Raw genomic sequence first — 15,367 nt, 5'->3', positions numbered from 1 at the left:
AAAAAGTTCATAAAGAGATTGAATGTTTTAGTCCAAATTTTCTGAAGAGACAGTCACTTTACATTGAACAGATTGAATTGTTAAGATATAAAAATTGATCATGATAATGAACCTCATTGGTTCTAGCTGAAGCTCAAACGTGCTGCGTAACACAAGAATGAACCTCATTGGTTCTTGCTGAAGCTCAAACGTGCTGCGTAACACAAGAATGAACCTCATTGGTTCTTGCTGAAGCTCAAACGTGCTGCGTAACACAAGAATGAACCTCATTGGTTCTTGCAGAAGCTCAAACGTGCTGCGTAACACAAGAATGAACCTCATTGGTTCTTGCTGAAGCTCAAACGTGCTGCGTAACACAAGAATGAACCTCATTGGTTCTTGCTGAAGCTCAAACGTGCTGCGTAACACAAGAATGAACCTCATTGGTTCTTGCTGAAGCTCAAATGTGCTGCGAAACACAAGAATGAACCTCATTGGTTCTAGCTGAAGCTCAAACGTGCTGCATAACACAAGAATGAACCTCATTGGTTCTTGCTGAAGCTCAAACGTGCTGCATAACACAAGAATGAACCTCATTGGTTCTTGCTGAAGCTCAAATGTGCTGCATAACACAAGAATGAACCTCATTGGTTCTTGCTGAAGCTCAAACGTGCTGCATAACACAAGAATGAACCTCATTGGTTCTTGCTGAAGCTTAAACGTACTGCGTAACACAAGAATGAACCTCATTGGTTCTTGAGAAGCTCAAACGTGCTGCATAACACAAGAATGAACCTCATTGGTTCTTGCTGAAGCTTAAACGTACTGCATAACACGAGAATGAACCTCATTGGTTCTTGCTGAAGCTCAAATGTGCTGCGTAACATGAGAATGAACCTCATTGGTTCTTGCTGAAGCTCAAACGTGCTGCGTAACACAAGAATGAACCTCATTGGTTCTTGCTGAAGCTCAAATGTGCTGCGTAACACAAGAATGAACCTCATTGGTTCTTGCTGAAGCTCAAACGTGCTGCGTAACACAAGAATGAACCTCATTGGTTCTTGCTGAAGCTCAAATGTGCTGCGTAACACAAGAATGAACCTTATTGGTTCTTGCTGAAGCTCAAACGTGCTGCGTAACACAAGAATGAACCTCATTGGTTCTTGCTGAAGCTTAAACGTGCTGCGTAACACAAGAATGAACCTCATTGGTTCTTGCTGAAGCTCAAACGTGCTGCGTAACACAAGAATGAACCTCATTGGTTCTTGCTGAAGCTCAAACGTGCTGCGTAACACAAGAATGAACCTCATTGGTTCTTGCTGAAGCTCAAACGTGCTGCGTAACACAAGAATGAACCTCATTGGTTCTTGCTGAAGCTCAAACGTGCTGCGTAACACAAGAATGAACCTCATTGGTTCTTGCTGAAGCTCAAATGTGCTGCGTAACACAAGAATGAACCTCATTGGTTCTTGCTGAAGCTCAAACGTGCTGCGTAACACAAGAATGAACCTTATTGGTTCTTGCTGAAGCTCAAACGTGCTGCGTAACACAAGAATGAACCTTATTGGTTCTTGCTGAAGCTCAAACGTGCTGGGTAACACAAGAATGAACCTCATTGGTTCTTGCTGAAGCTCAAACGTGCTGCGTAACACAAGAATGAACCTCATTGGTTCTTGCTGAAGCTCAAACGTGCTGCGTAACACAAGAATGAACCTCATTGGTTCTTGCTGAAGCTCAAACGTGCTGCGTAACACAAGAATGAACCTCATTGGTTCTTGCTGAAGCTCAAACGTGCTGCGTAACACAAGAATGAACCTCATTGGTTCTTGCTGAAGCTCAAATGTGCTGCGTAACACAAGAATGAACCTCATTGGTTCTTGCTGAAGCTCAAACGTGCTGCGTAACACAAGAATGAACCTTATTGGTTCTTGCTGAAGCTCAAACGTGCTGCGTAACACAAGAATGAACCTTATTGGTTCTTGCTGAAGCTCAAACGTGCTGGGTAACACAAGAATGAACCTCATTGGTTCTTGCTGAAGCTCAAACGTGCTGCGTAACACAAGAATGAACCTCATTGGTTCTTGCTGAAGCTCAAATGTGCTGCGTAACACAAGAATGAACCTCATTGGTTCTTGCTGAAGCTCAAACATGCTGCATAACACAAGAATGAACCTCATTGGTTCTTGAGAAGCTCAAACGTGCTGCATAACACAAGAATGAACCTCATTGGTTCTTGCTGAAGCTTAAACGTGCTGCGTAACACAAGAATGAACCTCATTGGTTCTTGCTGAAGCTCAAATGTGCTGCGTAACACAAGAATGAACCTTATTGGTTCTTGCTGAAGCTCAAACGTGCTGCGTAACACAAGAATGAACCTCATTGGTTCTTGCTGAAGCTTAAACATGCTGCGTAACACAAGAATGAACCTTATTGGTTCTTGCTGAAGCTCAAACGCGCTGCGTAACACGAGAATGAACCTCATTGGTTCTTGCTGAAGCTCAAAGGTGCTGCGTAACATGAGAATGAACCTCATTGGTTCTTGCTGAAGCTCAAACGTGCTGGGTAACACAAGAATGAACCTCATTGGTTCTTGCTGAAGCTCAAATGTGCTGCGTAACACAAGAATGAACCTCATTGGTTCTTGCTGAAGCTCAAACATGCTGCATAACACAAGAATGAACCTCATTGGTTCTTGCTGAAGCTCAAACGTGCTGCGTAACATGAGAATGAACCTCATTGGTTCTTGCTGAAGCTCAAACGTGCTGCGTAACACGAGAATGAACCTTATTGGTTCTTGCTGAAGCTCAAACGTACTGCGTAACACGAGAATGAACCTCATTGGTTCTAGCTGAAGCTCAAACGTACTGCGTAACACAAGAATGAACCTCATTGGTTCTTGCTGAAGCTTAAATGTGCTGCGTAACACAAGAATGAACCTCATTGGTTCTTGCTGAAGCTCAAACCTGCTGCGTAACATGAGAACTAAGTAATTTTTCTTTTAAAGTAAATGTATATTGGTTTAAGTTGATTAATTTCTCAATATTTCTACTGGAAAACAAGACAAAACTACCAAAGTAAGAAAATATATTTTGCAGTATCAGGCAGCATGTTCTACTCTCTTAAAACTAAAACAGACGTTTATTAACCAAACATAGATCCATCTTGATTCTCTGTCCTAATTCCACACATTGGCTTTACCCTGTAGGCACCGGTTCATTCGCCTCGACTGCCAAATCCTCAGACACCAATCCAAGCTCTGTCGATACTTTCAAAGTAATCCAGCTAGAAAATTCAACAGGTTTTCTTACAAAGAGCAGCGCTCCTTCCTCCGGCTCATGCAGGTGAAGATGAAACAGGCACAGCGTTTGAAAGCATGGCGTTCCCTCCTGTAAAGAATGTCACTTTCCACCCATGACGATAAACCACGGACATGCCACAGCTGCATATTGTCTATCCACAGTCATCTATTCCATTAGACTAATTATCACAGGCAGACCTTCATCCAGAGAGGAGGAGGAGGAGGAGAAGTGGGACTCCTCTAAAAGAGGATTATACTGTGTGGCCATCTGTGCCAAAGAGAATTAACTCTTAGATCTCCAAAAATGAGCTGTCGTTCATGGTTTAGGCATATAAATGCACAAAAAGAAAATGGCCTGCGCTGACCAACAACAAGTTACAGTTTATATTGGCAATGCGTCATGTAATATTATGTAAATATTTTACTATTATGTACATTAATATTATAAAACCAATATTATTATCAAAAAATTATTGAGGCAAATTTATCAAAGATTACTATATTGTTCATAGAATAATATCAAACAATATTCATTATAATAATAATTTAATTATGAAAATGACATCAAATATTTGCATTAATATACTGTGACAAATAGTAGCAAATTATTCAAATAAAATGACATGATTATCACACAAAAACATTATTAAACAATTATGATGTTTGGTTTTTTATATATATATATCACTGAATACTAATTAATAGAAACTATTTGATATCCAACTATGTCAATTCAATTTCAATAATATATATATATATATTAATATATATTTTTCAAGCAGATTAAATTGAGAATATTATATTTAAAATATATAATTATATGATTTATGAAAATAATACGCATATTTATAGCTACAGTATAATGCAATGTTAACGTCAATAGCCCGATCATTATGACTTGAGCAAATATTGTGTGCAGTAAATTATTAATACTATTATCACAATATCGATATGTCTAAAGTTTACACTATATATAAGCTCATGAGTGTTTTATTTAGAGAACATGAGTCTTCTGGGTTTCCCTGGCAACAAACACAACAGCAGTGGTCTCTCATGATGGCCTCCATACACACATTACAGGAGATATCGAGGATGAAGGTAAACCTGCAGTTATTTTCCTTTGACTTTGCCACATTCTCACACAAATAAACAAGTTATACTTAACAAACAGCGCGAGATATAAAATCGATGGCTCTTACCTGCGCGGGCACTTGTTGATATGGGCGAGAAACACGAAGCAGATGCGCGTGATGCATCCGAAGTCATGATACAGTAAATCTATCTCTACCATTCACTGTGAAGGACGTCTGTGCGCATTAACACACACAGCACATGTTGTCTAAAACCTCATATCTGATATGTGTTGTTTCAGAGAGATGATGGAATTGAACGTCTGAGGAGCTGTTTTCACTGGACAGAGTTTGATGGTGACGATAAACGACAGTATTTACATCAAGAGTTTGTTTATGAGAATGTGATGTTAGCTATTACAAGAGGACTGTCGTGGTCAACAGTTGCACAAGTGGCAAACATTACCAAAGCTCTCCTGCCGAAACTCAAAGGTGGGTCATTTAACAAATGTCCCCTACAATGCTTTTGATTACTGCCTAATACTTGTTTATCACGTGACCACAGGGACGCCCAGAAGTCCATGCGCATGTAATTTTATGATGTTTATAGCATTACGCAAACACGTTTATTTATTACAATGTTTTCGAATTAACTATTGGGATTAGGATATATATCTTTGCATTTACTGTGATTGTGTGTGTTCAGTTTGATGGTCACCCTAAATTGTGACATTGCACCCTGATAACAAATCTTACTTAGCATTATTAAAACATTAAAATATAAAATATATATTAAAATATATATTATATAATAAAATATATATTAATCAAACATTGCATTGTGAATATTATACCTTAAAAAATAATACTAGTTATGATAATAATACGCATTACATAGTCTAGCTACAGTATAATACAATGTCAACGTCAATATTAGTATTATAATGACATAAGAAAATATTGTGTGCAGTATTATCAAATACTAATAATATTAAAAATCACAATATTGTGTGTTCAGTTTGATGGTCACCCTAATTGTGACATTGCACCCTGGCCCTTTAAATTCATATTGCCAAAGTAATCTTTGCTTATTTCAATAAATTTCATTATTTTTGTCATTTATGCATTGCATATCACTCTTTGTGCAATTTTTATCTTTGCCAGTTTGTATTCACAAAATGATTAATTAGTTAGTTAGTTAGTTAGTTAGTTAGTTAGTTAGTTAGTTAGTTAGTTAGTTAGTTAGTTAGTTAGGTAGGTAGGTAGGCTAGCACACATTACTAAAAATATATATGTTGGGTTTTATAGCCAATGTATTTATAATAGAAATATGACATTAATATACATTAATTGACATTATTATTTTTATATTTAATATGCCTTTATGGGGGCATATATGTCAATTCAATTTCAATGAAATACTATATTAATATGTATTAATCAAATGTATAATTGTGAATATTATACCTTAAATTAATAATTATTAATAATAATAATTATTATTATTATTTATCATAATAATATGCATGTTATAGCCTAGCTATACAGTATATAGTATAATGCAATGTTAACATCAACAGCATAATGACTTGAGAAAATAGTGTGTGCAGTGCAGTTTTATCAAATAATTAATAATATTACAATATTGTGTGTTCAGTTTGATGGTCAACCTAATTGGGACATTGCACCCTGGTCCTCATATTGCCAGAGTAACAAATTGCTTCTTATTTCAATCAATTTAATTATTTTTGTCATGTATGCGTTTTGCATATAAGTCTTTGTGCAGTTTTTCAGAGATAATCTTTGTTTTTAATACTCCTATTAGATTTGAAGCCATCGGATGTCATATGCCTCATCAAGGAGCATTTATCACAGATAGAGCCTCGTCTCTCCTCTGCCCATCATGCTGTTCTCCTGGACTTCATTGTGAAAACATATGTTCCTCATCAGCAGCTTTATCAGGCATTTTTAAACGGTGAGACAGGTCTTAAACACATCAGCTGTGAGCTTGAGATCGAAAGCCCACCTCATCCGCAGCCCCTCTGTGAAGGTACAGATGCTGTGGAGTGGGAACGGCAGCAGACTCTGAAAGACCTGTGCTTGGCTCAGTCCAGAAAAGAAGAAGAAATCAAGGAACTCAAAGAGAAGGCAGAAGCTCAGATGATGGGAACGCTGCAGGCCAGTTTAAACAGTCTTCCATGTGAAGGCCGGATGAGCAAACAGGTACAAAATATCAGTTATTTTTACACTACAGTATAAAGACTCAAATTTGCTGAGTATTTAAAAGCTGGTTTCTTTCTGGTCTACCCCAAAGTCTCTGTTAAATGCTCATACTGTACACTGCACTGTTTCAGTGTAAGTTTATGGGATTTTTACGCCTGCTTTTTCGTGCCCATCCACTTTTTCAGCACTATTGGTTCCAGAAGTATTTTTTTCCATACATTTTTCCAAAGGGATTTCTTTGTTAAAGCATTATAAGCCTAGCAATCTTGATGCACCCTAGAGGCAACAAATCTAATTTAATCTAATAGTTTGCGAGCTAGAAAAAACAAATTCTGGTCAGGCCAATCACTTAGTGTATAGAGTCAGGGGGCGGGCTTAACATAATGACGGCAGAGTTGTGACGGTTCCGTGTGGCTGGCGAACGGTGGTCTTTTAAATCGGCTTTGGCCGCAACTCTGGAATACCTGGAGTCAAAGGGTTAGTTCACCCAAAAATGAAAATTCTATCAATAATTACTAGGGATGGGCATTCTTCCAAAATATTGTATTGGAATATTTGGGCTCATAAAAATTGAATATTTGTTTATTTAAATTAGGTATTTTGAGAAAATGAGAGAGATGTTTCTTTTTTTTTTTTTCAACATGTCACCATTTCTGAACAAGCTTATGATTAGGCAATGTACACAACACGCTAATGTTATATCTTAAGGTTTTTAAAACATTAAACAGTGAGTAAAAAATGCTTAAAGAACAAAAGCATTATAAGCTTAAGGAGTGCGAGCGGAAAGAAACACTTATAAAGCAGAGCGCGTCAGTTAGCGCGCAGAACGTACACACACACACACAAACGTTGGTAGGCTATAGCCTACCGACGTGTGTGTGTGTGTGTGTGTTTGATATGACGTGTTTACTTTGTATTGTTTCACATTTTAATGTGGAAAGAAACTATAATATTATTGGATTATGATATTATTCTCGGCCCCGGGTGAGAAAATGCGCCACTGATAGGCGTTGATGAGACAGAGAACGGTTAAGTAAAGTTTGAGTGAAGCACTTTGTGTTTTCTGTTCACAAACCCTCAAAGAACTTTAAAGAAAGCATTTGTCTCAAGATAATTTTGCTATCATAAGTTATCTCGCTCTCACTCGGGGTACAGTTGGGCTTACCTGCACTCCTGAACGCAGTGATCACTCATTCCACTGGTGTTTGGATCTCATGTGATTCTTGTTTGTGGTGGTGATATTATGATAACTCAGTTTCAGTAATTGATTTCATCAAAAGTAACTCCATTTTGTAACATCATTTTCAATTTTCATCTAAGCAATTCCAAACATCACGAGGCAGACGATGACATTGTGATCAAATTTACTTAACTTATTAACCTGCTCCACAACGCCACCCAGTGAGGGATTTAGAGGGATTTCTCATGGATTCACTGCATTTACAGCCAGCAAATCTACGCAATAAAATTCAAATAGTATTTTTAGTTTTCGAATGTCTTAATTACAGATCGAATATTCGACTATTCTAATATTCGTGCACACCCCTAATAATTACTAACCCTAATGTCGTTCGACACCCGTAAGACTCAGAAAGGCCTTCATTAAAACCAATGTGACATTTCATTACAAAGATTACATCATTCACAGTGCTTTATGTGAATGGACAGGGCTAAATATATATTTTTGTTCATTTCGCTTTTTTCGACTGATTGGTGGAATTTTCTTTACAGTATCATGGGTAATGTAGTTTTTCACCACAAATTATTTTAAAACTAAGTTGACATAACGCAAGTTGACACCTTAAACAGAAGCAGTTAACAACCTCGTAGCTCACAGTAAGGCTGTCTTTAAAGGTGTATCTTGGTCAGTTATCATTTAAAATGTATTTCTCTATTGAGGAAATAAATGGAGTTTTTACTTCTGGAACTGGTGACTGGACTCTATTGACAAAATAAACACTACAGTACAAACTGATGATTTATAATAAGAAGCAGAAATCAATGAATGCAAAGAGAAGGCCGAAGCACACATGATGGCAACATTGCAGGCTAGTTTAAACAATCTTTCATATGACGGCTGGATGAGCAAACAGGTACAAAACAGGTACAAACAGGTACAAAAAGGTCAGTTATTTATGATTCAAATCTGGGTGGTTAATTACGGGTCCACCCCAAAAGTCTCTTTTATATTCTGCTATCTAGAAATACTATAGAAATACTCTAAAATGTTTTTTATCCACCAGGTAAAAATAAGTTTGATTGCTTTGAAAAGTAATAGTGATGACTTGCTTCAGTCTAAACACCAAAAAATTGATGATTTATAAGAAGAATTTATCAACATTTCAATTGAGGTTTATCAAAAGGAATAAATGTCAAGTAGAAGGATTGTTTGGACAGAGTCTCCGAAGCAACCTGAAATGTAGTTTCCTGCTGTAGTGATATAAAACAGGATTGTGATCCTAAGCTGCCCTGTAGGTGTTGGCACACTATTACCTTTTGAAAAAACATCAAAGTAAATCTCCAAGCAATTGGCAAAGTGGCTCTGATGAGTAACAGCAGCCCTTCCACCAGCACTGACCTAAAAAACTGATTTTTGCAAACTTTTCCTTTTTATAGCACAATATGAAATGTGAAGGCTGTAATAATTCATACTGACAGAAGTAACAAAGGATTATTTCTGTTGCATATTGTCCTTTGGTTATCACCCTCATACCGAAGACCACTTCTTGCTTAATATCTTAAGGAGCTGCAGGCTGTCAGCAGTTACCAGATAAGATGGATTAAAGGAACACGCTCTGTTATTTAACCAAGCTGAGCACAACTACCTTGGCCACTTTTTCAACAGCTTTGGTTTTTTCTATAAAAAAATGAACACATGGACTAAGACATGGACTAAGACTTGTGGCCTCTACAGAAGCATATATCATTGCTAAACTGCCTCAGAGCTTGTGGTATGTCTGCCTTGAAAGGTTTATACACTGACGCTGAAAATCAATTTCTCTGTGGAGAAAATAAATGGGATTTTTTACTTCTGAGACCCAACACTTTTCTCTCTATTCTCTCACTGGAAAACAATGTTTTAATACGGAGGAATTGGGACTGCCCATATACCCAAACTTGCAGTCTTGGCCACTTGAGAGTGTGTGCAGGGGACAGGAATTAATTGCACAATACTGTCCCATGTCCCTGAACACACACTAAACCCATCTCGAATCCCACTTTGGAGCATATACATTTAATTACTTATCATTCCCTTAAAAAAATAAGTTACCTGGTTGCCTTAAAAAAATTTGTTCATTAAAATTAAAAACTTGAGTTAATACTATGAACATTTTTGAGACTTGACAATCTTTATTCAAATATTGTTTAAATATTTAAATATTTTGAAAGGATATTGGGTAATTGTGTTTTATTTGTGGTGACGAAGTGAAACATGCCAAATTGCAAAACGATTTATCAAAATGTTTATGTGGTTTAGATACAGTAATGTTTTAAAGAGTTTCTATTTATTAAACCAATTTCCTAGCCTAGAAATCTAGACCAAATAAATCTAGAGCAAATCTAATCTGCCCGCGAGTGTCGTCTAGCAACTCTCAATACCCTTCTGAGCTGTAAACGTCAAACTCTTGTCGGGCCAATCACATCGTGTATAGAGTCGGTGGGCGGGGCCATAATGACGACGGCCGAGTTGCGTTTGCGTGCTTCTAGTAAACACAGGAACTGGCGAACGGCGGTCTGTCAAATCAGCTTTGACCGCGACTCTGGAAGACTTGGAGTTAAGCTTTTCTCTGAGAAAAGAACAAAGAACGGCACTGAAGTCATTCTTAAGAAGGGGAGATGTGTTCGAGTTTTGCCAACCGAATACGGCGAATGTTTAATCCATCAACCGTCTATGTTATCAACAAGCTCCGTTTCACCTTCATTGCTTTGGTTGGTTGTAGCGCTATCCTATCGCGTGCAGAGGGAGTTTGAAAGACAACCATTTATCCCGCCCCTCGGATTGAGCCCTGTCTATGGTGAGTTTCCGGACCAAACATCTTGATGTGGGTCTGGCTTGTCAGGCTACCAATTTCCTTCACTGTATCAACTTACTTACTTTTTTAAGTTAAAGATGCCCTAGAATGAAAAATTGAATTAGCCACTACCAATTAAACAAGCTACCAAATTGAATTGGAAAAAAAAACACCACGGAAAAATAAGTGATTCTCAACATAACGCGAACTGTGACGCAAGCGTTGGGGATCATTTATATGTAAGCGCCCAACATTTATATCTGTCAAAACATGTTCATTCTCAGGCGGAACTGACGGAGCCGAATCATCAGGACTGCAGGTAAACAAGACACTTGATAGCAAAAATGTCAGCTCTTGACACATATGTCATGGAGTGGCAGTGGCTCAGTGGTTCATGTAGGTTGTCTACAAACCGAAAGGTTGGTGGTTCGAACCTCGGTACCACCAAGTGTCGAAGTTTCCATGAGCAAGACACCTAACCCCAGCTGCTCCCGACGAGCTGGATGGCGCCCTACATGACATCGCCGTCGGTGTATGAATGGGTGAATGTGAGGCAAAATGTAAACCGCTTTGGATGGCCATAGGGTCTGTTAAAAGCGCTATATAAATGCAGTCCATTTACCATATGTCATGTTCCAGGCCCGTGCAGGAGACGTGACGTGAGGACTTTTCTACCCTTCCCACAGATAAAACATGCCAACAGTCATGTTTGATATTTATAATCGGATACCACAACAATTTAATTCAAGATCGTTGGTTTGTTCGGCCCATTTCACCAAGTACCATACAAAACTAAATAGTGTGTCTAATGACCAGTGGCGTAACTTTGTTTTAAAAAGTGGGTGGGACATAAATTGCGTATCATATGCACGCGAAAAACTACGTCCTATGCACGCCAAAGCTCATTTTGACGTGTGAGGGGCGCTCATACGTCAAAATGAGCTTTGCCGTGCATATGATATGCACTATATGGCGTATTAAGGGGGGTTGCATTGCTGATACAATGTTATATCAGATTTAAAATATGTACAATAACAATTGCAGAAAAACTAGTATTAAGATGTCCGGAAATCAATTAAATAGTTCATTTAAGCCCCTTTCACACTGCACGTAGGACCTGCAATATTCCCGGAACATTGCCGGGTCGCCTTATGTGTGAAAGCAACCACGTCCCGGGATTGATTACCGAATTCGACCCGGGTCGGGGACCTAGTAATATTGCGGGATTCGACCCGGGACGAGCGCTGTGTGAACAAAAGCCGAAACTAATGCCGCAACGTGTACGTAGTTATCGCGCGACTCCTAGAGCTTGTTTTTTCATTAATACAACCCTGCAGTGCCAGAAGAGCTCGTCTGTGTTTTAAACGCAGAGAGTGTTCGTATACAAAAGAAACTAAAATTAAACAAGCAGAAATGTGCGCAAACTGGACACAAGACGAGACCACGGAGCTCCTTACTATCCGCACTGAAGCTGAGATCGCTCGCCATTATACATCACATCCGGATGTCACGTGTCAACTCGACCCGGGACTGTTAAGCGTTGTGTGTGAAAGCGCACATATTACGGTATTTCGCTGGCAGTGTGAATGGGCCAAATCTAGCGGCCCGGGAACAAATGCTGGATCGCATTATCCGTGTATTTGCCGGAATCGCAGTGTGAAAGGGGCTTTATTGATATAGATCTCGTTTAATTATAGCATCTAAACACAATATAGCGTTGTGCCAAGAATTTTCATGTGAATAAAGGCATATAGATTTGCACACTTTGCTTATAATCCCTGGTCTAGTCTGTTAAACTTGTTAAAAGTTCACGTATCTAATCTGCCCTCGTAGCCTATTTTTTCTCTCATCAAAACCGAATATCATCAGTACATCAAGAGCAGGGACAGTTTTTGTGCATTTTGTTTCATGATCTGACCGGAACCAATAGAAAGTCTCTGCAACGGCGTTAAGCGTTAGATTAAAGCGCTCGTCTGTGTGAAGACTGCATGAGCCGCGAGAGAAATCTGCACCACTGATAACAGCGGCAACGACCGCCATATCGCCTCTTATTTAACAAACGAACAAAATGATGCTCTTCTAGTGAACCAGAGATGTTTTGTTTGTATTAGTTTATCCGTGAAGCAAGATGTTTTAAAAAAAGTGGTGGGGACATGTCCCACCCGTAAATAACGCCTATGCTAATGACAAAGGGTAATATTATTTTGTATTACAAAATACAACCGTAGATATGTTGCTTACAGATTGTTCACTCAATCCTTCTAGCAAACGTCACCTTTTCCACCATATAAGTTAAAAACGATAGTCATTTGACAAGGCTATTCATTTAGTAAAAATATATACATTTATATTTTTGAGAACTTAAGTATGATGTTTTTGCATGCTTGTATTTGAGAGTACATCACAGTCACTGCGTAGCCTACATTGTGACTAACGTATAAACATGCAATATCATTGACGAAAAAAGACGAGTCTAAAATCACTGGTTTTGATTTTGTCTGAGGGAATGAAGAGCGTTTGTGCAGTTGCCAGATTTCTGTAATTTAAATCCCCCAATCAGAGCTTTTCCCCAGAGAAATTTGTTTCTGTATTTTACCCTAAACATCTACAATCTGGCAACCATAAACACGCAAGCTCTCTCTCGTGCGCGGATGATCTGAAAACAACAATAAACTAGTAAGCTGCTTTTTATCAATATTCATGAGATGTTCTTCTTAAAGTGTCAGTCGATTTGTATTCTGTCAGGATGGTCAGGACTCACGAGCTGCTTCACTGAACAACTGAACTGCAGTGAGCTGCTGAGATAAGCCAATCAGAGCAGAGCTCAACATTATTATTCATGACTCTTCCAAATAAGGCAAAAACAGAGCATTACATACATCCTAGGGACAATTTCTAGGGTTGTAAATGGACCTGTAAAACTGTATCTGGACAATTTTTGCCCTTAAATAAGCCACATACCCTCTATGTAGATACCAGAGAACAATTTAACATAGTTTCAACTCATTCTAGGGCACCTTTACACTAACTTTTTTTTTTTTACAGTGTAGTATTGGTGCAAAGTATGTGTACTTTGTACAATATTTGCAACTTCTTTTTATAATTTAGATTAATAAAAACACATTTTTAAATGGTGTCTTTAGAAGTTTGGAAGTTGATTTGAAAATGCAAAGTATTGAAAATCTAAATAATGCTCTGTAAACACTTGCATTTGTGCAACACTGTAAGTGTGTCCCATCAGGTAATCAAATGCGGTCTTCATGCCTACTTGATCTCTTGGGTCAAATACAGGTAATACATCATGCAAGTAGACAAGTGGTCATGTGCAAAGACCACAAGGGTGGGTATTAGGACAGGCCCAATGGCTGCATCTAAAATTGCATACTTCCCTAAAATACGGTATGTAACAAAAAGTATGTCCTATTTCACAGTACGCATAAGAGTACTCGGATGATCTTCTACTTCTGGCGAGATTCTCAAGTGTGCATATGATGAACACTTTACTATCCCATAAGGCCATGGGAGAGGTTTTGTGAATGACGTAACTGACGCTGTAGGTCACGTGATAAGGTGTTGCCCTTATGGCAAATGTAGTATTCAGATTATATTCATACTACACATTCATATTATATAGAACTTACTTTTTTTTAGATGTAGTGAAGTCATTACTTATTCAAAGTAAGTTAGAGAGTATGCAATTTCTGACGCAGCCCCAGTCATGGTTACTTAAGTTCATATACGAGTTAAAAAATAAAAGGAGTTACATTGTGATTCTACTTCCTTCATCATTACTGTGATGCCTGATGTGACTGCTTATAAATGTGAATATTTGTCTGAGGGGAAACATTTTTAAGAAAACAAATGAGTTTTGGTAACTTACTACACAATGTTCCATTATCTTCTTTTGTTGATGAGTCTTTGGTGTTTAATTAACTCATAGGGAATAAAATGAAAGTTGGGATCAAAGAATTAATCACAAACATAATTTTCTTTGACTCATATTCTCCTTTAGGAAGTAGAAGAGCTGCTGCGCAGTTTTCTGCAGTCTCAAGGAGAAATTATATTGGAGTCCCTGATGAAAGAAGCCCGTCTCACTGAGAATCTGCTGCAGATGAAACTGAGGCACTTTGCAAATCATCCAGTTTTCCCTGAAAAGCAAAATCTGGCAACTCCTACAAAATCAAAGAAGAAGGGAATTTGAAATACAATTCTATAAAAATTCTATATTTTGAGATTCATTAAATATAATACAAAAATAAAGATTAGTTTATATACAATATTGTGTGTACTGTGTGTAGAAGCCATATCGAATAATGCAGCTAATTGATTTCTACAACCCAGTTCACTCATGTTTGCCAAATGAAATAATAAATGACCAGATTCATGCCCACACCCTAAATGAGTTTCTTAAAATAAGCAGTGGCCATAGAAAACCATCCGCAGCTCTCATTTTACAGACTCCATTTCATTAAGCATATGAACAGTTTGGCAATGACGTTTCACAACTCTAACATTTTTATGTGCAATTTCTTTAGACCAAAATCAAGCCAAGGTTGTTTTATGCTTAAAGAAAAAAGTTGGCACCACAAATTAATATTCTGCAAATCACCTTTATGTTGTCCCAAACCTGTATGACTTTCTTACTTCTGTAAGACACAAAGAAATTCATTGCCCATACAATAGAAGTCACTGGACTCCAATGTTGGTTGGACACCATCGTTCTTCAAAATATCATCTTTTGAGTTAATTTAATAAAACTAAGAGGCAATAATGCTTTTAAGAAA

At 37.9% G+C, this 15,367-nt stretch overlaps 2 protein-coding genes across 4 annotated transcripts in view; one reads left to right on the top strand and one right to left on the bottom strand.

The window, feature by feature from the left end:
• Positions 1–4,643, bottom strand: part of rp1l1a (rp1 like 1a) — a 21,307-nt gene extending 16,664 nt beyond the window's left edge. The window contains exon 1 of one of the 3 annotated variants that reach the window (XM_067456050.1): positions 4,477–4,643. The gene's annotated coding sequence lies outside the window, so the exon portion shown is untranslated. Of the gene's footprint in view, positions 1–3,177; positions 3,458–4,476 lie in introns of those variants that run through there. The other 2 variants (XM_067456051.1, XM_067456052.1) reach the window with 2 other exon arrangements.
• On the top strand, positions 4,296–15,367 carry c10h8orf74 (chromosome 10 C8orf74 homolog). The gene is made up of 4 exons (XM_067456053.1): positions 4,296–4,375; positions 4,650–4,839; positions 6,173–6,570; positions 14,596–15,367. Exons 1-4 carry the CDS (start codon positions 4,331–4,333, stop codon positions 14,782–14,784), a joined length of 822 nt encoding a protein of 273 aa, XP_067312154.1. The 5' UTR covers positions 4,296–4,330; the 3' UTR covers positions 14,785–15,367.

This window comes from Pseudorasbora parva, chromosome 10, assembly GCF_024679245.1.
Source record: "Pseudorasbora parva isolate DD20220531a chromosome 10, ASM2467924v1, whole genome shotgun sequence".
Lineage (NCBI taxonomy): Eukaryota > Metazoa > Chordata > Actinopteri > Cypriniformes > Gobionidae > Pseudorasbora > Pseudorasbora parva.
This window is presented reverse-complemented; position numbering and strand designations above follow the sequence as displayed.

Bases quoted from the DNA above. Each gene is read 5' to 3' on its own strand.
- c10h8orf74 (XM_067456053.1), top strand. From the start codon at position 4,331: ATGATGGCCTCCATACACACATTACAGGAGATATCGAGGATGAAG. The intron at 4,840-6,172 runs GTGGGTCATTTA...TACTCCTATTAG, and splicing joins TCTCCTGCCGAAACTCAAAG to ATTTGAAGCCATCGGATGTC. The intron at 6,571-14,595 runs GTACAAAATATC...ATTCTCCTTTAG, and splicing joins AAGGCCGGATGAGCAAACAG to GAAGTAGAAGAGCTGCTGCG.